The sequence below is a fragment of the Podarcis raffonei genome, chromosome 15, assembly GCF_027172205.1.
Source record: "Podarcis raffonei isolate rPodRaf1 chromosome 15, rPodRaf1.pri, whole genome shotgun sequence".
Taxonomy (NCBI): domain Eukaryota; kingdom Metazoa; phylum Chordata; class Lepidosauria; order Squamata; family Lacertidae; genus Podarcis; species Podarcis raffonei.
In genome coordinates, this window is record NC_070616.1 from 36637505 (window position 1) to 36658241 (window position 20737).

Here is a 20737-nt window from a genome sequence, read left to right on the forward strand (position 1 = left end):
TAAACATTTTTGTTAGAAAAAAAGCACCGGCGACAACTATTCTTCTTCTTTTTACAAATAAATATTATATAGTAAGATATTAAAAAGTTACATGAGAAGAAATGAACTTACTTTGGGGTTTTATTTCATGAAGAGGCTTTTTATCTAAAAAGAGGAAGTGAGAGAGAAGAGAAAGAGAGAAAGTTGCACTTAATAAATGCACAAGGAATGCATTTCCTAGAACACTTTCTGTCCAGCTCTACAAATGAAATATTTTCTCCTTGGCAGCTGACAATAACCATTTTTATGTAATCTCTCTCCCCGCCCTTCTCCCGGACATATAAATTCCCTTCTGTTTCTTTCATACTAAAAATAAACTACTTAAAGTGTTTGGGGGAGGGAAGGAGGGTAATTATCAATTTTTAAATTTCTGCTCAAATGTCCAAATACACACAAGGACAATTGCAATTCCAGTCAATAAGATTTGTGACATTGATTTCAACAGGATGCAGTGTCTATCCTTATCTGCCCCCAGACATGTATGGACAAATCTGAGAAGAGTGCAATAGAAAGGATATAATTTAAGCTGGCATTCTGCCTTGGGAGATGCTTTAGCTGGTAAAGTGAAATATTCTTTTCCATTGGAATTATTCCACCAAACAGAATCTCCAAGCTCTCAAGAGCACCTCTTCCAGATACTACTAATTCTATGCTAGATGCAAGGGAAAACAGAACAGTCTATCTAATCCAGTAAATTAGCTGCTACTGGAAAAAAGCAATGACTGTGTTCAGACAATGGTTTATGAAAAGCAATGGGTGCAAATTTGCTCTTGATATTAAAGTGGCCCTAGACCCTAGAGGTGATGACTTGAGAAGTGTACAGAAAAGGGGAGAGTAGGGAAAACCTCACCGTGGGAGGCACAAAACAAGTTAAAACAATTTCCTCTAATATATGCTTGCTTATACACATTGTATGGTTGGAGAACCGCACTACAAAATCTGGAGGAGTGTGAATGTTGAAGGATAATTGTGTTTCAGTTCACATATTGTTTCAAAAACTGGGAATTGGGTAGTTTCTCATTAAAATGCAAAATAAATAAATAAATGTCAAATTGTTTTGTCATTGGATATTCTTTGGAGCCCTAGAATATTCTTCAACACAGAAGCCAACTCCTAGGGACTGTGGGTACTTTGGCCCCCACAATAAAATATTTGAGGGCTGAACCCCTCCCCCATTGATGGGCATTTCCATTCAAATGGTGTCTGTGCGCTGAGTTATGTGATTGATTATGTGGGGCAGGGCTTACCTGGGCCCCCACAATATTTTATTCAAGTTGGCACCCCTGTTCTCCAAAAGACCACAAACACAATGCTCTTTTCGAGCATCCTGGCTAAGAAGCCGACAAGATGTCCATGGGAAGCCCAAAAGTAAGACCTGAGAAGTGTGCATGCACACGAAAGCTCATACCAAGAACTACCGTACTTTTCGCACCATTACACTCAGTTTTTTTTGCCTAAAAGGTAAAGGGAAATGTGTGTGCGTGTTATGGAGCGAATGCAGGCAGGAGGAACCACTCTTGCTGGCTGTTCGGCAGCCTCTCTTCCTCCGCTTGGCTGGCTGAGAAGCCGGCAACAGCTGAGCAACAGCTGAGTGTCGGGAGACAGCCTCTCTTCCTCCTGTCTGCCTCCTCTATGGCTTTTTGGCGAGGTGGGAGAAGGGAGGCAGCTCGGAAGCCAGCAAGAGCTGCACGCAGTGTGTAAAAGCCAAGGTGGGGAAAGGGAGACAGCCTCTCTTTCTCCTGTCTGCCTCCTCTATGGCTTTTTGGCGAGGTGGGCGCTCGGAAGCTGGCAAGAGCTGCGCGCAGCGTGTAAAAGCCAAGGTGGGGAAAGGGAGACAGCCTCTCTTTCTCAGTGTCTGCCTGCTCTATGGCTCTCCCTTACACAAATGTAAGCGGCTCTTACTCTGCTTTCTTTACAATGAGCCGGAAGGAGGGACAAAGAGGGCATCCCCTTCCGTCCCTCCCCCAGCACCTCACCGGTAAATTCAAACAAAGCGGCTTACAAGGCTCGTGTCCCTGAGTCTCCTCCTTCTCTTTTTGCTCCGAGGCAAGGCAGCTCCACAAATGTGAGTTCCCCCTCTCTCTTCCTTCCCTCCCTCCCTCTTCCAACTTCAAAAAATATTGGGGGGACAGCCAGGTAAGCCCCACTCACATACCACAATGGGGGATGGGGGATGACTCCCTCAAATATTTAATGGGGGGGTGAAGGCACCTAGGCCTATAGGAGTTGGCTGCTTTGCCTAGGACAAGTGTGAGCTCCCCCCCCCTTCCTTCATCACTGTATTGGAGATATCATACATTACTGACAGTTCCTTCATTCACGTGGTTACAAAACACGGATCCACATGGATCCTCAGGATTTTTGCACTGGGTCACCCCAAATTCACCATCAGATCACATAGCATGTCCATGGCTACAGCATGCACCAAAAAAATCACGCACCCACTGTTGCCTGGGGTTACAAAGTACGGATCCACGTGGATCCTCAGGATTTTTGCATTGGGCTACCCCAAACTCACCGTCAGATCACATGTCTGTGGCCACAGCATGAACCACAAAAATCATACATCCACTGTTTCTTTTAGAATATTTTTTTTCTTGTTTTCCTCCTCTAAAAACTATGTGCGTGTTATGGTTGGGAGCGTGTTATAGAGCGAAAAATACGGTAACTTAGTTGGTCTTTAAGGTGCTACTTGAAGGAAAGTAATTTCCCTGTTTGTGATCCCCAGCAACTGGTACTCACAGACATACTGCCCGGGGAGGCAGCACATAGTCATCATGGCTAGTAGCCACAGACAGCCTTCACGTCCATGTATTAGTCTAATCCTCTTTTAAAGTCACACAAGTTAGTGGACATTATGAGTTTCTGTTCAGCATATGGCTGCCTGAAAAAATCCTGCGTGACTATTGTACAATCCCTGCACATTCAAACTGACTGAAGTTCATCCATGAAAGGCCTTAAAATCTGCACTGGAAGCTGCTATCCTGTTCTGAAACCTGCCACTCCTATATGAAGCGTGCCTGCCACAAGTACATGTAGGTTGTCTTGCCTGTTATGTGTAAATAATTTCAGGCAAAGCAAGGATTTTGAACCGGAGTGTATGGCTTCTATGCAAGTTCAGAGTCTATGGTGGTCGCTAGTGCATCACACACAGATAAATAGGACAAATATTTGCTTAAATTTGCACATGCTCATTTATGCATAGATGCAAATTTAGGAATGCCTACTATAATTTAAATCAGGGGTGGGGAACCTCAGGCCCAGAGTGCTGAACTTCTTCTTCAACACAGAGTGTGTGCAGCGAATAGAGAGCAGATATAAACAGCTGTCCACAATATCTTTTCTTTGTTTATGTTTTTCGAAAATAAAACTAACGCTGCAAGCCATCACTACTCACCAGCCAGCTTACAAGACATTTGGTCAAATTAAATACAATTTCAATTAACCAATTATCCTATCACATCCCTTCCTGCATCCGGTGCAGAAAGTAACTCCCCTTTTGGGGGCCCACCAGGGGGCGCGTTGGAAGATGGCCGACAATAACATCTCTCTGACCCACATGAGGTATTTTAGGGGCTGCTATGGGAAGTAGGCAGCCTTCCCTCCCCACCAGGATGTGGTGGGGTGCTGCCTGGCCAGCGGTGTTCACAATGCACCCCCTGATCCGAGAGATGGGGGTGCAGAACACTTGGCACGAGCCCTTGGTGAGGTCAGCTCTTCCTGACGCCGATTCCGATTAGCGCGTGCTGGTTGCTTCAGCCCGGAATTATAATTGGAAACAGATGATTGGAAATGAAGCTGAAGCACATATATCAAGCAAAGCTCGACAGATAAGGCTGCTGAATAATGGATCTCTGCGACTAAAAGCGACGGATGGATAAGTAAATCTTTTGATATGTCATCACCAAGAGACTGTATGTTTGGAACAAAGGGGGGGTGGAGGAAAAACTCTTTTTTTCCCCTTTATATGATGTGACAAAAATAACCCTCCACTCCAGAAAGAAACAAGATCGTTGCATCTTTTTTAAGAAGCATAAGCAGAAGTTTAAGACTGTGTGGGAGGTGGAAAATAAGATTGGTGGACGCTGAGGAATTTTTATGATGCAGTAAAAAAATGGCGTCTCGCCATGACAGGCTGCCGGAGAAAAGAAAAGAGAGATGGGGGAGGAGAATCAGGAATGCTGGAAAGAGAAGGAGTACGAAACTGAAGTTTGATCTGACAGAGCCCCTTGATCTATTTGATTTATTCGGCTAGCCTGGAAAAATAAAAGACAATGAAGATTAATTTTGTTTACGGAGGTGTTGAACAGGGCTGTCCTAGACTAATCCCACACAGAGAAACCAGTTTTCAGTCTGCTTATGAGAATCATCAGAGATCGCAAAGAAAGGAATGTACAACAACAACAAGATGAAGAAAATATATAAAGAACTATCTGGACTGAACTGGATAGGACTGATTAATTAATGCAGTAAAATAAGTGAAGTCTGGACTTAGCCGGAATTTTGGACTCGTGTGGAGCTTGATATATGGGTACCCCCCCAAAAAAAATTTAAAATTTGGCTGTATAATTTGGAACTAATGTGATTTGAACAATATGATGTGATTGGCCTGTTAATAAAAATTATAAAAAAAAGAAAGAAAGTAACTCCTCCTTTAATTAGACATAAAGTTGAGAGACCACAGGTGTGCAGCTACTGTGTGATGGCCTGGGATTCTGACTCGGAGGCTGAACCTGAAGAATCCCATTCCCCGCCTCCAGAACCAGCTGAGCCGGGGCTGGGGCTTGAGCCTGAAGGGTCCTCATCTGTGCTGGATCCTCAGGTGCATACCTAAGTCTGCTCTAGCTCCTGAGGTGATGGAGGACCCATTGCCTGCAGGTGCTCCACTCTCAGCCCCGTCAGGGGAGCCTGAGGTTGCCTCTGGGTCCAGTAACCCTCCAGCCTCTCCTGAGCTGCAGAGGATCAGGGCAGAGAGGCGGAGGGAACTAAGTTCCCACAGGAGGAGTGCTTGCCTCCAGGCCAGGAGAGGCCTGTCACCTGTGGACTGGGGCCGCCCTATGTCTCGGGGCAGATAAAAGCCAGCCAGCCCCAGTCCCAAGTTGCAGGAGCAATGTTGTTGGTAGCCAGTTCCTGCCTGCACCCTGTCCTGCCGGATCTCCTGACCTCGCCCGAATCCCTGCTTTGGACCCAGCTTCAACTTTGATGGACGGCCTCAATACTGCACCCTCGACCTTTGACTGGACTCGGACCACGCCTCACGGAAACCCACGGGACCAGCACATACTGTAAGTAGGTCAAACTGCAAACATACACCTCTGAAGTCCACCTTGTTCCTGAGTAGCATTATTGACCACTTTAAGATAATGAAAAACCAACACAAATATACCCTCCTGTCAGGCTGTCTGTCATATGTTGACCTTCCCCTTCATCCTTAATTGGCTGGATATCACATCATCATAGGGGTGGGGAAATAACAAGTCAAGGGGCTTGTCATTCTGCTAGTCTGGGCTGGAGCTAGATGCTAGAGAGGCTTGATTTGCTCTATGGGCTGAATCCAAGGCCCTGGAGGTCTAATGGAGAGGCAAAGTTTGTTGGTCTGCTGTGAGCCCTTCCATCTTGCGCTCAGGTTGTATGTATGAGCAAATAAAACCATATATCCTAAAGAAACCAGAGTCGTCAATGACATTCGTTCCAAAAAAGCTGAACCCTGGGTAGGCACCATCACCCCTGGAGTCTCTCGCTGTTCAGAGATTTGGGTGTAGCAACAGAAATGGACCACTTCGGGCATACAGTGCTACCTTGGTTCTCAAACACCTTGGTTCCCAAACAACAAAAACCCAGAAGTAAGTGTTCCAGTTTTCAAATGTTTTTTGGAAGCCAAATGCCCGATGCGGTTATCGGCTATTGTTTCCGGGGTGCCTGCACCAGCCGGAAGCTGCGCCTTGGTTTTTGAGCATTTCAGAAGTCAAACGGACTTCTGGAACGGATTAAGTTTGGCGCTTTTGTTTTTGCTATTTATTTTGTGTTCTTGTTTTTGAGGCTTTTTTGGTTAATTTGTTTTTGAGGCTGTGTGGAACCCAGTTCATCTACTGATTGATTGATTGTGTGACTGCAGAAATGGATAAAAGCCCCCCATCCAAACAATGACTATCATCAGTGCAGGTAAGAATTTTTATTTTATTTTATATTTTTATTATCTACAATACTTATTTATTTTCTAGTACAGTACATTGATTATTGCTTTTATTTTGTGGATCAATGGTCTCATAAGATAGTAAAATTCATGTTAAATTGCTCTTTTAGGGGTTGTTTTTAAAAGTCCGGAACGGATTAATCCATTTTGCATTACTTTCTATGGGAAAGCCCACCTTGGTTTTGGAATGCTTTGGTTTTGGAACAGACTTCCGGAATGGATTAAGTTTGAGAACTAAGGTACCACTGTACATAAAAGGGTTTAAGCCTCCACTTCATGTTATCACACACAGAGATTAATACCAGCAAGAAATATATACTTAGTGGAAACAACTGCAACATTCTACCAGAGTTTTTTCTGATAACATCATCATAGAAATAGATGCTGTTTCCTGGTACGCATCTCTGAACTGAACACTCTGCTTCACACTTGTGCTTTTCTGTCACTCACTAACCGCCGCTCCAAGGTGTAAACTAGCCCACAGACTCATACATAATGCATTACAGATAATTAGCTTGCAGTCTCTTGAGGAAGAATTACATGTTAGAAGCAAGCCCTGATGGCTGTTTTTTTTTTAAAAAAAAGATATAGCAAAGTAGGTTCAAGAAGGGGGTGAATTTCAGCAGAGAAGCAGTGGGTGGGAAGGGTGATTTTAAAATGTGCATCTTCATTAAAGCATTGGAAAACAGCACCTAAGTATAAATGTGGACTATTTGCATTGAAGCATGTTGTCACAATATTTGAAAATCACCACAGAACAAATAATTTAAATCGTTGTGGCAAATTAAATTCATGAGCAATATTTGTAAATCTATGTGCTTTGGCTTGCAATAATTCACAATACAGGAAAACCAGTTCTGTTTTTTTAAAAAAGATATTTATTAAAATTTTCCAATTTTTTATACAAACACAAAAAAACCAAAGAGATTAAAAAAGACACATATAGTTCATAAAGCATACTTTTCAATAACAAATTTCTCTGACCTCCTCATACCTCCCCTTCTTGTATCCCATTTCAGATTATTTGTTCAGCAAATCCTTAATTTAAGCATTACAGCTTATAATATCACCTTGTTTTCTATCCAAACCCTTTTTTTTTTCATCCATGTTCCTTTATATCAATACAGCTAGAAACCACTCAATTTCAATCCAACACCATTCAGCATTCCTTAATTTTACAATATTTCTGTAAATAGTCCTTAAATTTTTTCCAATCTTCTTCTGCCGACTCTTCTCCCTGGTCACGGATTCTGCTCGTCATTTCTGCCAATCCCATACAGTCGATCAGTTTCATCTGCCATTCTTCCAGAGTGGGTAGGTCTTGCGTCTTCCAATACTTTGCAATGAGTATTCTTGCTGCTGTTGTAGCATACATGAAAAAAGTTCTATCTTTCTTTGGCACCACTTGGCCGCAGGAAATCCAGTTCTGGACAAATGAGTCAGAATGTGGTATTCAACCTGCCCCCCCTTCATTAATAGCTCTTTTCAGATGTTTATATTGATTGTAAAGCAAAGGGGGTGTAGGACTGAGTATACTACTCTGTCCCCCTGCCCAGTAGCCCTCCTTGACTTGGGTTGGGTGACTCTCAATTTTTGTATCTCTGTTTCTCATTTTTCCAATTTCAGTTTTCCATATTTCTACCTCAGTTTTCCATATTTCCACCTTAGCAATTTTTTAAATTTAACATCCTCATAAAAATTCACCAGCATTTTAGCAGGAATTTATCCTGATATAAAGACTTTTGTAGATAATTTTGCCTAATATGCACATTTTTCCAAAATATTTCCTCCAAATACAATGCAGTTTTTTGCATGCAATTCCCACTGATATATACATTCCTATGCATACTTTACCCTAATATATGCATTTTTTGTGTGCTGCAGAACTACACCGAAGATTATGGATATGTGTGATATTTGAAGGATGGTTATGTCCCAGTTCATTTCAGGAAGGGCAAAGCAGGTAGGTTCACCTTTAAATACAAATTGAATCAAATTTATTCCCCATGCTTATTTGGAGGGCAATCTTCCAAAGGGAGGATCACCCCCCCCCCCATTTCAGAATCCTGAATGTAAAATGTATTAGGATCCTCCATAAGTACAGGAACTCTCCTACTTCAGACATCCACCTCATCCACCTGCCAGTTTGTGGAGGACAATGCAAGCAGCATCAGAAAGCAAAACTTGCACACTTCTCCCCACATCCTCACTTGTATTTGATTCAAATTTAGTGTGAATACCTGAAAAAGGCTTGCAGGGGACATTTGTGTGCTTTTCTCACCCATTCTGAAACAGAGGGGACCAAGATTGTTTCTGGTATTTTGCATACCAAATTCTAGTATGTGTGCATATATTTCTCATTTACCCTTGCTGATCCTAAACCACTGATCCTAGGGCTTGCCGATCAGAACGTCAGCGGTTCAAATCCCCACAACGGGGTGAGCTCCCGTTGCTCTGTCCCTGCTCCTGCCAACCTAGCAGTTCGAAAGCACGAAGTACAAGTAGATAAATAGATACCGCGAGCTCCTTTGGACTGTAAAGCGAGATGAGCACTGCAACTCCAGAGTCGGCCACGACTGGACCTAATGGGCAGGGGTCCCTTTACCTTTAAGGCAAAGGTAAAGGGACCCCTGACAGTTAAGTCCAGTTGTGAACGACTCTGGGGTTGCGGTGCTCATCTCGCTTTACAGTCCAAAGGAGCTGGTGTTTGTGCACTTCCACAGCCGGCGTACAGCTTCCAGTTCATGTGGCCAGCATGACTAAGCAGCCTCTGGCGAAACCAGAGCAGCGCACAGAAATGCCGTTTATCTTCCCGCCGGAGTGGTACCTATTTATGTACTTGCACTGTGTGCTTTCAAACTGCTAGGTTGGCAGGAGCAGGGACCAAAAAACAGGAGCTCACCCCGTCGCGAGGATTCGAACCACCGATCTTCTGATCGACAAGCCCAAGCGGCGCTGTGGTTTAACCCACAGTGCCACCCGCGTCCATATTAAGGATTAACTCTATTTAATTCAATGATATTTGCTTCCAAGAAAGTATGTTCAGGAACCCCTGTCTTGAAGGGTTCCAGAATGTAGGGGAAAGTCTGCGTGCAATGACTACAACCACACCTAACAGGTGGATGTTAGGGGCAGGTCTAGAATCACGGATATGCTAACTCACTTTATTCATGACTCCCCTTCACATGATGCATGCATAAGAGAGACTCCTTTAGGAGGGAAGATGAATCTACATCTTTTCTTGCAGATTTCCCTACTGCCTACTAATACACAATTCTATTTTTTTTAAAAAAAGTTTGAACACTAATTCAGCCCTTCACTTATTTTTGAAGAGACCCAGGCAAACACACACACACACACACACACACACAAAACGCAGTGAAATGTGGTATCCAAGCTCTCCCTTAAGCAGTGGGAGACTGCACTGTGCTTTTAATGCATGCTTATGCTGTAATTGTCTGTTTGATGTTTGAACACCTGCTCAACCCCTCCCCCCCCCATTTACAGAAAACGTGTCTGGAAAGATGCAAAATGAAAGGTAACACAATATCTGCTTTGAAGACTGAGGCACTGGAAGGGGGGGGGGAGCGATGACACATGTTCTACATGTAGCTTTGCATTTCAAGTATGCATACCAGCTTGACCCAAGCGCCTTCTTCCAAGGAAGCCAGAAAGGAATTCTTCCCTTCAAGATTGAAATGTCAGAATGAAAGCTGCTGTGCATATTGAGGACAAACTTCTATCATTAAGGGCACAGCAGGAAAGGGGCAAAATACATTCTAATAAGATACCTGCAATGAGATTTCTCAAACGTTCTATAAAGACGCTACCCACTGACTGATACAAATTGCAGGGCAATGGGGTTTTTTTGAATTTTTTTCCATTTCAATAATAATAATAATAATTTTTTCCCCATTTCTTAGGTTGGGAGAGCCAACATGGTGGTGCCCTCCAGATGTTGTTGGACTACTGTTCCGGCTCTGGCATCTGGAGTGGCGCACATGCTGTGCACCCAGGGGTGGAGCTATAATAATAATAATTAATTTTATTTATACCCCGCCCTCCTCAGCCAAGACCAGTCTCAGGGCGGCTAACACCAGGTATAAAATAATTGATTGAAATACAACTTAAAAAACAAGATTAAAATACAACATTAAAATGCAGCCTCATTTCAGTAGGAACTCAAAGCAAAAACTTTTTTGGGGATGAAAATGTCAAGTCTTCACCAAGGCCAACTATCCAGACTGGTCCTACATGGGCCAGAAAAAAAAAGGCACCTGGGGCACACCGACCCCACAGCACCTCCTTCCTCCACCAGTGTCTAGGCAGCAAAGATCAAGGACGCAGGAAACTGTAGTCCAAAAACTGGGGGGACACATTGACTACTCCATTCTCTTTGCTGGTGTTGTGTTCCAGAGTTCAGCCCATCAAGCCTTAAAACACTTGCAGGAGGGGGTAGGTTATAAACAAACAAGCATGAACTGGACTGTGCTGTGCTGCTGGGGGCAGGGGGTTGAATGCAGCCAGATGCAGAGAGAAAGAGATCAACACAAAGAAATTACAACCTGTTTGGGGTTCCTTGGGGCAGGGACAGTAGTTAGGAACACAGAAAGCTGCCTTGTACTGAGTTCGGGCATTGGTGCATCTAGCTCAATAATTCCAGCTCTTTAGATACTTCTTCTTCGCTGGTCACTCGTAGCCGAGTAAGATTGTCTTCCATAAACACGGTTTTAACAATGAGTCCGTAGGTGACTGTGGAGGCCAGTTCTGGATCCACACGTCCTTCCACTGTGGGAACATTGGTTTCTGGGCAGGAGTTGATCACGGTGTGCATTTGCCAAGCGTGCCTTCCTCTTAGTTTCTCCCTTTCGTTCTGAGTTTGGGTGTCTTCAAAGCCCATGACACCTTTGGTAAAGGCTGTTCTCCAACTGGAGCGCTCGCAGGCAAGTGTTACCCAATTGTTGGTGTTTATATTACATTTTTTAAAAAATTGCCTTGAGAGAGTCTTTAAACCTCTTTTGTTGACCACCAGCATTACGCTTTCCATTTTTAACTTCGGAATAGAGTAGTTGCTTTAGAAGCTCTTTAGATTAGATTCCTCCCAGAGATGCTGGTGACTGAAAACAGGTACTCTGCCACTGAGCTGCAGATCATCCCTGCCCCTTCTCACTATAACTTACACTGTTTGTTTATTTTAACAAAAAGTGGGGAAGTCTTCGCAAGTCCCTTACTCTCAAAGCTCCATAACTCTGCTCAGGTGACTCAGGACAGCCTCAGTGGCACTCTGTACCTGCCCAGGTGCCCCGCAGCCTCAGCATGTGACCATCACCCTCAAAGGTGCCGAAGGACACCTTTCCACCAAAAGTGACCAAATGAACAGTAAACCCACTTTATCTGCTCCCCCCTCCTTTCTCGTTCTCCCTCTTCTTTTAATTAGACCAGGTAGCAAAAGCCTGTCCAGTCTCTGAGTAGACCGGAACGACTGTCAGCCGTGCACTGCCAACACAAAGTTTGAACAAGGAAGTTGGGGGAGAAACTCTGCTTCTGAATGACAGAACTGGTTCACATATGTTTTTGGCCTCACGAAAGGAACAGCGTTAGCAAGTTGTGCCTGCAAAAAAATAGCCTCAGAGATTACTTTTCTGAAGCTTTGCACTATGTTTCCTTCACAATTCCCCATGGGGAAAATCAGAGCTGGAAAGGCACATATTGAAACAAGAAGGAAAGGGGAGATAGAGAGGTGGAGAAAAGGAACCAAGACAGGATAATTGCACCAATTCCTACCAGCTGAGAAAGCAAAAATAAACATGGGGAGCCTGAAGATTATTTGACGTATACATATAGTGTGACACACAAAGGAGTAAAGGGAAATGGGAACTTGAGAAATTTTATTTCTGTAAATTCCAGTATAAACTGGTCTGATCCACACCTGTGGACTAATGCATGGATCACAATACTGATCCTTCAGATTCTACAATTCTCCAAAATGAGCATTCTTGGCTAATGAGTCATCTTGGCTAAGAAATAATAATACCAAAATGTATTGCAAAATGCTAACTTTAGAATAAAATGGGCATTTGCCTACGAATTTCTGTGCTTTTCTTTTAAAAAAATAATCACAGATTAACACAGAAAGGGGACAAGATGAACTAATGAACAAGCACATGTCAAACTGACATAGACTGAAAATAGACTGCTCCATTTTCCAGAAAAAATATATATACCGTAATTCATATAGTTGAGAAAACATATTCACTTAATATTTCATTCTGATTGAACAAAGAGAGGTAGATTGGTGTTCTGGATAAAATGCATATTCCTAGTTCAGATAAAGGACAGTAGCACTGGCTGGACATGGGGAGCCTGTGCTGATCTCAGCTTTATTCTTGTTTTCCACTGTTCCCCTGCAAGGGCTCACTCTCCTTCACAAGAAGGGGAGTGCTGGAGCTGATAACATCTCTCAAAAAAATACAAAACCCAGAAGCAAGCGGATACAATGAGAAGTATGTATGAATGCAGGCTTAATGGCTCAGATTCCACTACTATGGTTTCAGAATAGAAGAGTGGCAGTTTTGTTCAGGTGCATGGACATAAACTCAGTGGTCTTACCAGCCAAAAGTTTCAAGACTTGATGGACAAAGTTCCAACTCCAAAGAGTATTGGTCTTTTGATGCTTTCCAAAACAAACTGCAATTATTTCAAAACGCAGTCACCAGGAAGCCGGTAGGAGCAAAGCTGCCTCACCGCACTGTTGACTCATGTTAAGTTTGTGGTCTACTAGGACCCCTAGATCTTTTTCACATTTACCATTGTCAGAAATAAACACAACTACTTTCTACATTCGTGTCCCTTGGCAAAAGGGGGAAAAATATTTCCTTGACTCTTGGAGGGATGACTAGCAACAGGATCTCCAAAGCACAAAGTTTTCATTTTTTATTTCGTTTTATTATTATTTTTTGCTTTGCTATGTTCCCAGCAGTGCATCCTTAACTTGGATCTTGATACAACACTAATCCTTTTGGAAAGAAATCTGCTATTTGAGCTTGTGTCTAGCAGCACAACTGGACAAAAGTCAAGGTTTTGTTTTCTACAAGCTTAAGCAAAAGGCAACATTTGAAGCTGCCCCTGTCTCAAGGACCTTCTGTTCTATCTGATGGGATTTAAACGCAAGCTTTTCACTAAAGCTAGTGGCTACATGAGGAGCAGATGCCTGTAACCAAACAAACAGTACACTAATAGGGGAGAAGATAGGAAGGGAAATGCCCAGGATCACCTTATGTAATATGGTTTCAATCGGCTGCAGAGGTGAGTTAAAGCACCCAAGCACAAAGGCCTCACTTTAGAGACTAGCCTGGGGGAATGTTGGTTTTCGAGTATGTGAGATGTGTTGCCATCAACAATCCTCTTTTTGCATTTTAGTTTCTTTCACTTTGGACACTCTGCTGCAGTTCAGCTGCCACCAAATACTACCTAATTTGTCTCACTGTCCCATTATTTCATGCAATTTATACAAGTTAAAGTTAATTAACAACGTAATAGTTTCCACACCTTTAATTTCAATGCAAAGGAAATGCAGTTCAAATGACGGACAAAATGCCATTGATTACATATCATTTGCAGACTGAAAACAACAATGAACACCAGTCGGTATTGATTTCTGTTCTGGACATGGGATGAATAAATGAACATTGGTAATTTCCACTTCTTTTTCCATTTCCATTGGATTTCACGCCCCTGAAGATTTCCCATGAGGAAATGTAGCCCTCAGGCTGAAAAGCATTCCACCTTCCTGGCTAGGGCACCATCTGGTCTAGGTCTAGGGCTGTGAGGAAAGACACGAAAATGAACTTCCAGAAGCTTCAGCAGCCTGTCTGACACTGGGTTCCTCATCACAACCAGCAAATGCAGAACAATTTGGGCAAGATAAATGCAAGGAATCAGAATCTGAGTTACTCTGTCACAAAAACATGTTTTTTCCAGAACTGTAAAATATTAACAGGTATGGATCCAAACATTATACCGCTTAAATGAAAAGTGAGGTTCTTGGTGGAAGCATTTGCTGTGGTTTTTCTGTCCAGCTGTGAGCAAGTATTTGGTTTATGGATGGCCACAGTTTTTTTGGTCTTTCATCCCAGAAGCAGGAAGTAGCTTTTACCCAGCAGTTTAAAAGGAAACTAGGCCAAATGGAATGTGTCCAGAGGAGGATTAGGAAGGAGACCAAGTCCTATGAGGAATGGTTGAAGGAGTTGGGCATGCTTGCCCCAGGGAAGAGACAATATGATGGCCATCTTCAAATATCTGAAAGGCTGCCACCTAAGTGATGGATCATTTTTTTGTTTTCTTTTGCTCCAGAGGAAAGGACACAAACCACTGAGTTTTAATTTCCAAGAAAGGGGATTTTGAGTCAACATTAGGAAGAAACTTCCTGGTGGCATGAACTGTTTCAACAGTGGAACAGATAAAAGGTGATAGCCCCCCAGCCTGTTTAGCAAACAAGAGTCTATCTTTAAGGGATGTAGTAGCAGTGGATTTCCAGCATCAGCAGGTGACTGGATGAGATGACCTTTGAGGTCTCTTCCACCTCTATGACTCTGTGATGCATTTTAGCTAACATGCATAGTGCAAAAATACACATAGAAATACAGGGGTTTGCCTAATGAGTACCCATAGCAAAGAGTTCATTTCTTGCACAGCAAGACAATCAAGCAGAAAACAGCATGATGGATTCATAGGAACAGAACTCAATAGATGTTCACAGGTCTGTAAACCAAGGAGTCTCGCTCTACAAGAACGATCATTGCTTGCAAGGGTTTACTAACCTCTGCCCTGCAGGCCTATTTAGGCCTGGTATGAGTTCCAACTTAGTCTGCAAAGCCGTTTTCTCAAAACCACATCTACTTACCCCACACCTGACTTCACATGTGATGTCAGGCATGCGGCAGATAAGCGTGTGATTCCAACGGAACCATCAGGCACTTAAAGTGAGCTCCTGATGGTTCCTTTGCAAGTGGGGCTCACTGACAAGAGCTGATCAGCGCTGACAGCCAGACCCATTGGGATTGGCTGCACCAGCAAGTTCCGCATCAGGAACCTGCTAGTGCAGCTTAAGGGGCCTTGCTGTCAGCTTTGCCAGTCTTCAGAGGGAAAATGTCAGTTTGCAGGCATAGTCTGCCATCTGTAAACAAACTTCAAGGAGGCTTGCTCTGTCTGATCAGCTGATCAGCGATTACAGTGAGGCCCTTTGAAGTCGTGAAGTGGCAGAATGATAACAGCAGGTGATTGACAGGTGGATGGAGGCTCTTGCTTACAAGCAAGTAAGAAATCCTCAGTCCGGCAAGTAACTGTGCAGGCTCAGCTGCAGATACAAGGCTCAAGAGTCATGGTACATCTGCTCAAGATGCTCAGAATTGGACAAAAGCAATGAAGACGTCCCAACAAGTTTCCCGAACGCTGCCTGCCAAGTTTTAAAAGATGCGGTATAGCATGGCTCATCCACAAGACTCACTCGCCTTGCGGGGATGTCAGGATTGCAAACGTGTTTGGGCTTCTGTTCAGTTGCCGTCACCTCTGGTTCCGCCTCCCCACTCAGTTAATTGTTTGTTGAGGGACATTTTACCAGATCCAATTCCAGCTATCGGTCGGTATCTCCTGTCCTAGATCTCTTTTCCAATTATTTCAATAAGTATTAATTGATGTTTTCCTACGTCTAGAACTGCATGGGGTATGTGAATGCCTGAGCAGTGCCTTCAGCTAACCCCCAAACAGGAACAGAATTCTGCCTTATAACCAAGTAAGACCATTGGTCCATCTAGTTCAGTATTGTCTACAGTTCTCAAACTTTCATCTCTAGGTCTCACTTCAGAGGACTGAGGCCCACCAACTGCAAAATGGTGATGGGGGAAGGCAGAGTTTGACACTGACAATTACTGACATCCCTTTGTATTGATATTCAATCCGTTTTAGGAAATTGTTCTCTGTTTCTGATCCATGCCACTTGTACATTTCTTTTTATTCAATTTCTGCATCGATCCATATTTAAGGCTAGGGGAGAGAGACACCACTCAAAATTCTAATCTGCAAATTAGTTTGAGAGATGTGGATCAAGTTGACTCACATAGGAATTTGCAAAGATCAAATTCTTCAAACATCCCCATTCCAAAATCAAAAGAAGAGTCTGTAGGTTCACTGCTAATCTGGACATACAAAGAACAGAAGGAAGTATCTTTCAGTCTGTGCGACCTTCCTTTGACACCATCTGTTTCTGAGCAACTGATACATGTTGGACCATCCCAAGTAATCATTGATAAATTATTCACCACAGGAGGAATCCAAAACTTCCCTTCCAGCCAATATAACCCTTTCTATGGACTTCAAAGGATTTGAGCTCCAAGCAAAAGACATCGGCAGAATGAATTTCAAAGCTATGAACACACACACATACACAGAGGCTCCTTTGTCGACTGATTTCACTGCAGACAACTCTCTCCAGTCTGCAACATGAATCATAGACTTGGCTGTGAGTCTTAATTTAAGGGACAGAGAGGGAGGAAAAAAGACATTGACTTCCCATGAAAGCTATTTACCTTGAATGCAAAGTCCTTCAGTGCAGTTCTCTGACTCTTGGCTTGGACCTTCACAGAATTTCCCACCATTCCGTGGAGGTGGAGCACTGCATTCCCGGATCCTCATGTGCTCACACTCGGGACTGCAGACCGACCATTCACTCCACACCTCCCAGCCGCCATCCACTAAACAGAAAGGAAGAAATTCACTGCTGCTTTAAATGGCAAATTGTTTGATCTAGAACTCGTTTGGGGCACTTTGGTAATATAGGTGAACTCCCATATAGGCAAGATAGATGAAATCCTTACCCCATCATTTCTCAAATTTATCCCAATTTTCCCTTCCATTGGAAGATGGTGGACACTCCATTATATGCTTGATTTTTTTGTTTGTTTTGTTTTGTTTTAAAAGCAGAGGTTAGATGGCTACCTATCAGGGATGTTGTAGTAGTGAATATTTTCCATCACCAAGGGGTTGGACTAGATGATATTTGAGGTCATTTTGAACTCTGTGATTCCCTGATCCATCAAACCCAGATCTGAGAAACCTGTGGCTCTCCAGATGTTGTTTGCCCCCAACTCCCATAATCCCTGCATTGGCCATGCTTGCTGGGGCTGATGGGAGTTGGTCCACCATCATCTGGAGGGATGCAGAGTCACCAGCCCTGATCTAGCCTGCAATCTGATTTATTTTAGCTCCATAATGTTCAACCAACCATAGGTCACCTGCGAACTTTCTGCTCCTTATATCTAGAGCTCCCTCCTAAAACACACATGCAATGCCTTCAAACAATTCTTGGAATTCAACTTCTCCCACACAGTTATCAAGACAAACCCTTAATCCAATGGTGAAGAACTTTAGCCCTCTAGTTCTTGATGGATTCCAGAGCCAATCAGCCCTAGCCAATGGTCAGGGATCATGGGAGGTGTAGTCCAGCAGTGATGTATAGGTCCTCCTGTCCAGTGACTCATGGTTATATATTCTGTGTGTGTCCTCAGGAGGACCATTGGGATCAACAGACTTTGAGTAAAATTTAATTTAACATAATCCAGTATCCCAATATCTTAGCAAAACTAAGCCTCAATAGGTATAACTAATCTGAATACATAAACCTTGTTTTAGATCATGCATAAGCTGCAGTGTCCCTCATATGCTCCTGCTCCCCAACTCCTCATCCCCAAGTAAGACGCAGAGAATGAAAGTTCAAAAGCTTACATTTTTGAATAAACCATTGTTCACCCCGGTATCTTCTTGGCAACTTGGAGTCTATATTCTAGTTTAGGGGTAGCCAACATGCTGTTTTCCAGATGTTGTGGAATCCCAGCCAGTATGGTCTGTGATCAAGGACAGGCATAGGCAAACTTGGCCCTTCAGATGTTTTTGAGACTACAATTCCCATCATCCCTGACCACTAGTCCTGTTAGCTAGGGATGATGGGAGTTGTAGTCCCAAAATATCTGGAGGGCCAAGTTTTCCTATGCCTGATCAAGGAGGATGGAAGCTATACTACAGCAACACAGCAGGTGTTTATAACTATCCCTGAGCTGCAACATTTCAGCTTACAGGAGGAAAACCTATGTTTGAATGCTTTGCTGTAGAATAATCCCCTAGCCACAGAAAACTAGAATGTCAGGGACAACAGCAGGCTAGAACTCTTCTTCCTGACATCTAGCTTTGTATGTGCACAGAAGGTTTATATGTAACTATTAACTGAACACATAAAGCTGAATGGTCCATCTGTTTGTGTTATATACTAGACCTCAATTACACCATGCAAAAAAGGTGAATAAAATCTTTTTGTAGGGGAAAAAAACCTCGCAAAAAACCTAGTGAAGTTGAATTTAAAGCTCAAAACTGCTGTACAAGATTACATGTGCTAAAATTTATCTGCTATCAAAGAGAAGCCTAAATGGCTTCTTTTAGGTTGTATCTCTTCCCCAAATTTCTGTGCTATTTTCCCCCATTCATTTGGGCTGCAGCTACAATGTTTTTGAGAGGGAGAGAAAGATTGCCTGAAGCAAAAAAAGAAGGAGGAAAGAAGCAGAAGCAAAAATGATCTTGGGAGAAATGCTGACAGTTGGAGACTCGTTTTCAGACTTATTTGGAATCACAGGAAAGGGTTCATAGTTGACCAATTTTACATCATTTGCTTTCATCATTAACCACTAGAGAAATCTGCGATCACATGATGTCCCATGTCCACATGATGCAGAAGGAAAAGCAAAACATACCAAAATGTTTATTTCAGCAGAAAGGCCAAGTCGAACGAGCTGATGTATTGGGGTCCATAATTGCTCTACTCAAGCCCCAAAGTGGCTCACAGGATGAGGCAGACCTACTGTGCTATCTTATTGACAAGTGGGCTGCCATTGCTTACCAGGAAGGAGAGGTTGGAGCAGTGCAAACATGCCTGTGGAGCCAATCCTGCTTCTGCATTTGCACCACACCAACCTCTTCTCCTGCCTAGTCAACAGTGACCCACTTGCTAGAAAACAAGCAAAGCGACTTCACCCAGCCCAACATTAGGTTTTTCAAACTTGACCAAAGCATGGTTGGCATTAGGTCTGAATAGTCCCTTAGAGTGAAGGGAATAGCGGTTCAAAAATCCAAGGTCCAATCAGCTCTAGGGGTTGAGATAATTCTGACATGTACCTGAAACATGACAGCTAGCCTTGCAGTTCTCTTGCTGATGCCCACAAGATATTCAGGATCAATATGTCTAACAACTGGCTTAGAACAGCTCACTTCCTGTCTTACAGTCTTTGCAACTCCCTATTCAGCTCTTTTTCATGTTACCCGTGTCCCAATTATGCATGTTAACAGAAGCAGTTCAAAAGAAATGCTAGATTCAATAAATTCCAATTTAAAGCCCGTAGATATGAAACAGACACCCACAGTGTTCAATGAGTTTTGGATAATGAAACCTAAAGAAAGTATGCATGCATTTTTAAAACTGGACAGTGCATATTGGTAAATTTTCATTTTTTTGGGTGGTGGTGGAAACCTCAAACATACAGGAAAACACATAGATGACCATTGGCCACACTCCCTGGTATATCATGTAATGGACTGTAGGCTAACATGTTTTTTAAAAAAGGAAAACATTTGTGATTTTTTTTTAATCCTCATGAAAATTCATCAGCATTTTAGTGTGAACTAATAATACACACCTTTGTATGCAGTTTTCACCAATAAACACATTTTCCAGGCATTTTGTGTGATTGTTTCTTCACAGATATGCATCAAAATGCACACATTCCCCTAACAAATTTTTATATAAACTAGTTGATTGTAAAAAAAAAAAACCACCAAAAAGAAAAAAGAAAAAGTGTGAATTTCCAAGGACAGCGTATTTCATTTCATGCATTGTTTCAGAAACTGTGTCTTTAGGTACGTCTGCATGAGAATGTAAAATGAACTGAATTTATTTTGCATCCCTGCCCTCAGGTGACTTTGCATATTGCAAAGAGCTCAGGAGGATAACAGCTCCATCTCCCCAACTTCAACCATGGGCCTGTGAACCATTTATTATTATTATTATTCCAAAAATTTCATTGATTTTAACAGATATAACATATAAAACATACAAAAGAAAACACATTACAATACTACAAGAAAGAAAGAAAAAACAAAAATAAGAACACATATTCCTTCTAAAGTTCATTTTAAATTCCATTGTTAACTGACTTCCTCAACTCCCCCCTAACTGAGTTTCCTTGTATCACCTTGTAGCAGTTTTCCAAGATCATCTTTCTACTACAGTTAACTGGGCCTGTGAACCATTTAAATGTAGGCCTGTCAGACCTCACCCCATTGCCTCCTCCAGAAGGCTCCACAAGGCCTCCTCTCTCCTCAACTGTTACCTGGGGCAGCCATTCCATCAAGCAGCCTCAGTGGGAGAGTTAAGACTCAGGGCTCATGTCTCCAGCTCTGCCAGAGGTT

At 42.8% G+C, this 20737-nt stretch overlaps 1 protein-coding gene across 6 annotated transcripts in view; it reads right to left on the minus strand.

Annotated features, from left to right (window-relative positions):
* UNC5D (unc-5 netrin receptor D) overlaps window positions 1–20737 on the minus strand; it is a 406442-nt gene that overhangs the window by 98342 nt on the left and 287363 nt on the right. For 4 of the 6 annotated variants that reach the window (XM_053367889.1, XM_053367890.1, XM_053367887.1 and 1 more), the window contains 2 exons: window positions 16816–16980; window positions 112–144 (listed from right to left, as the gene is read on the minus strand). In XM_053367889.1, the coding sequence (XP_053223864.1) occupies window positions 112–144; window positions 16816–16980 (198 nt within the window). The remainder of the gene's footprint in view (window positions 1–111; window positions 145–16815; window positions 16981–20737) is intronic. The other 2 variants (XM_053367891.1, XM_053367888.1) reach the window with 1 other exon arrangement.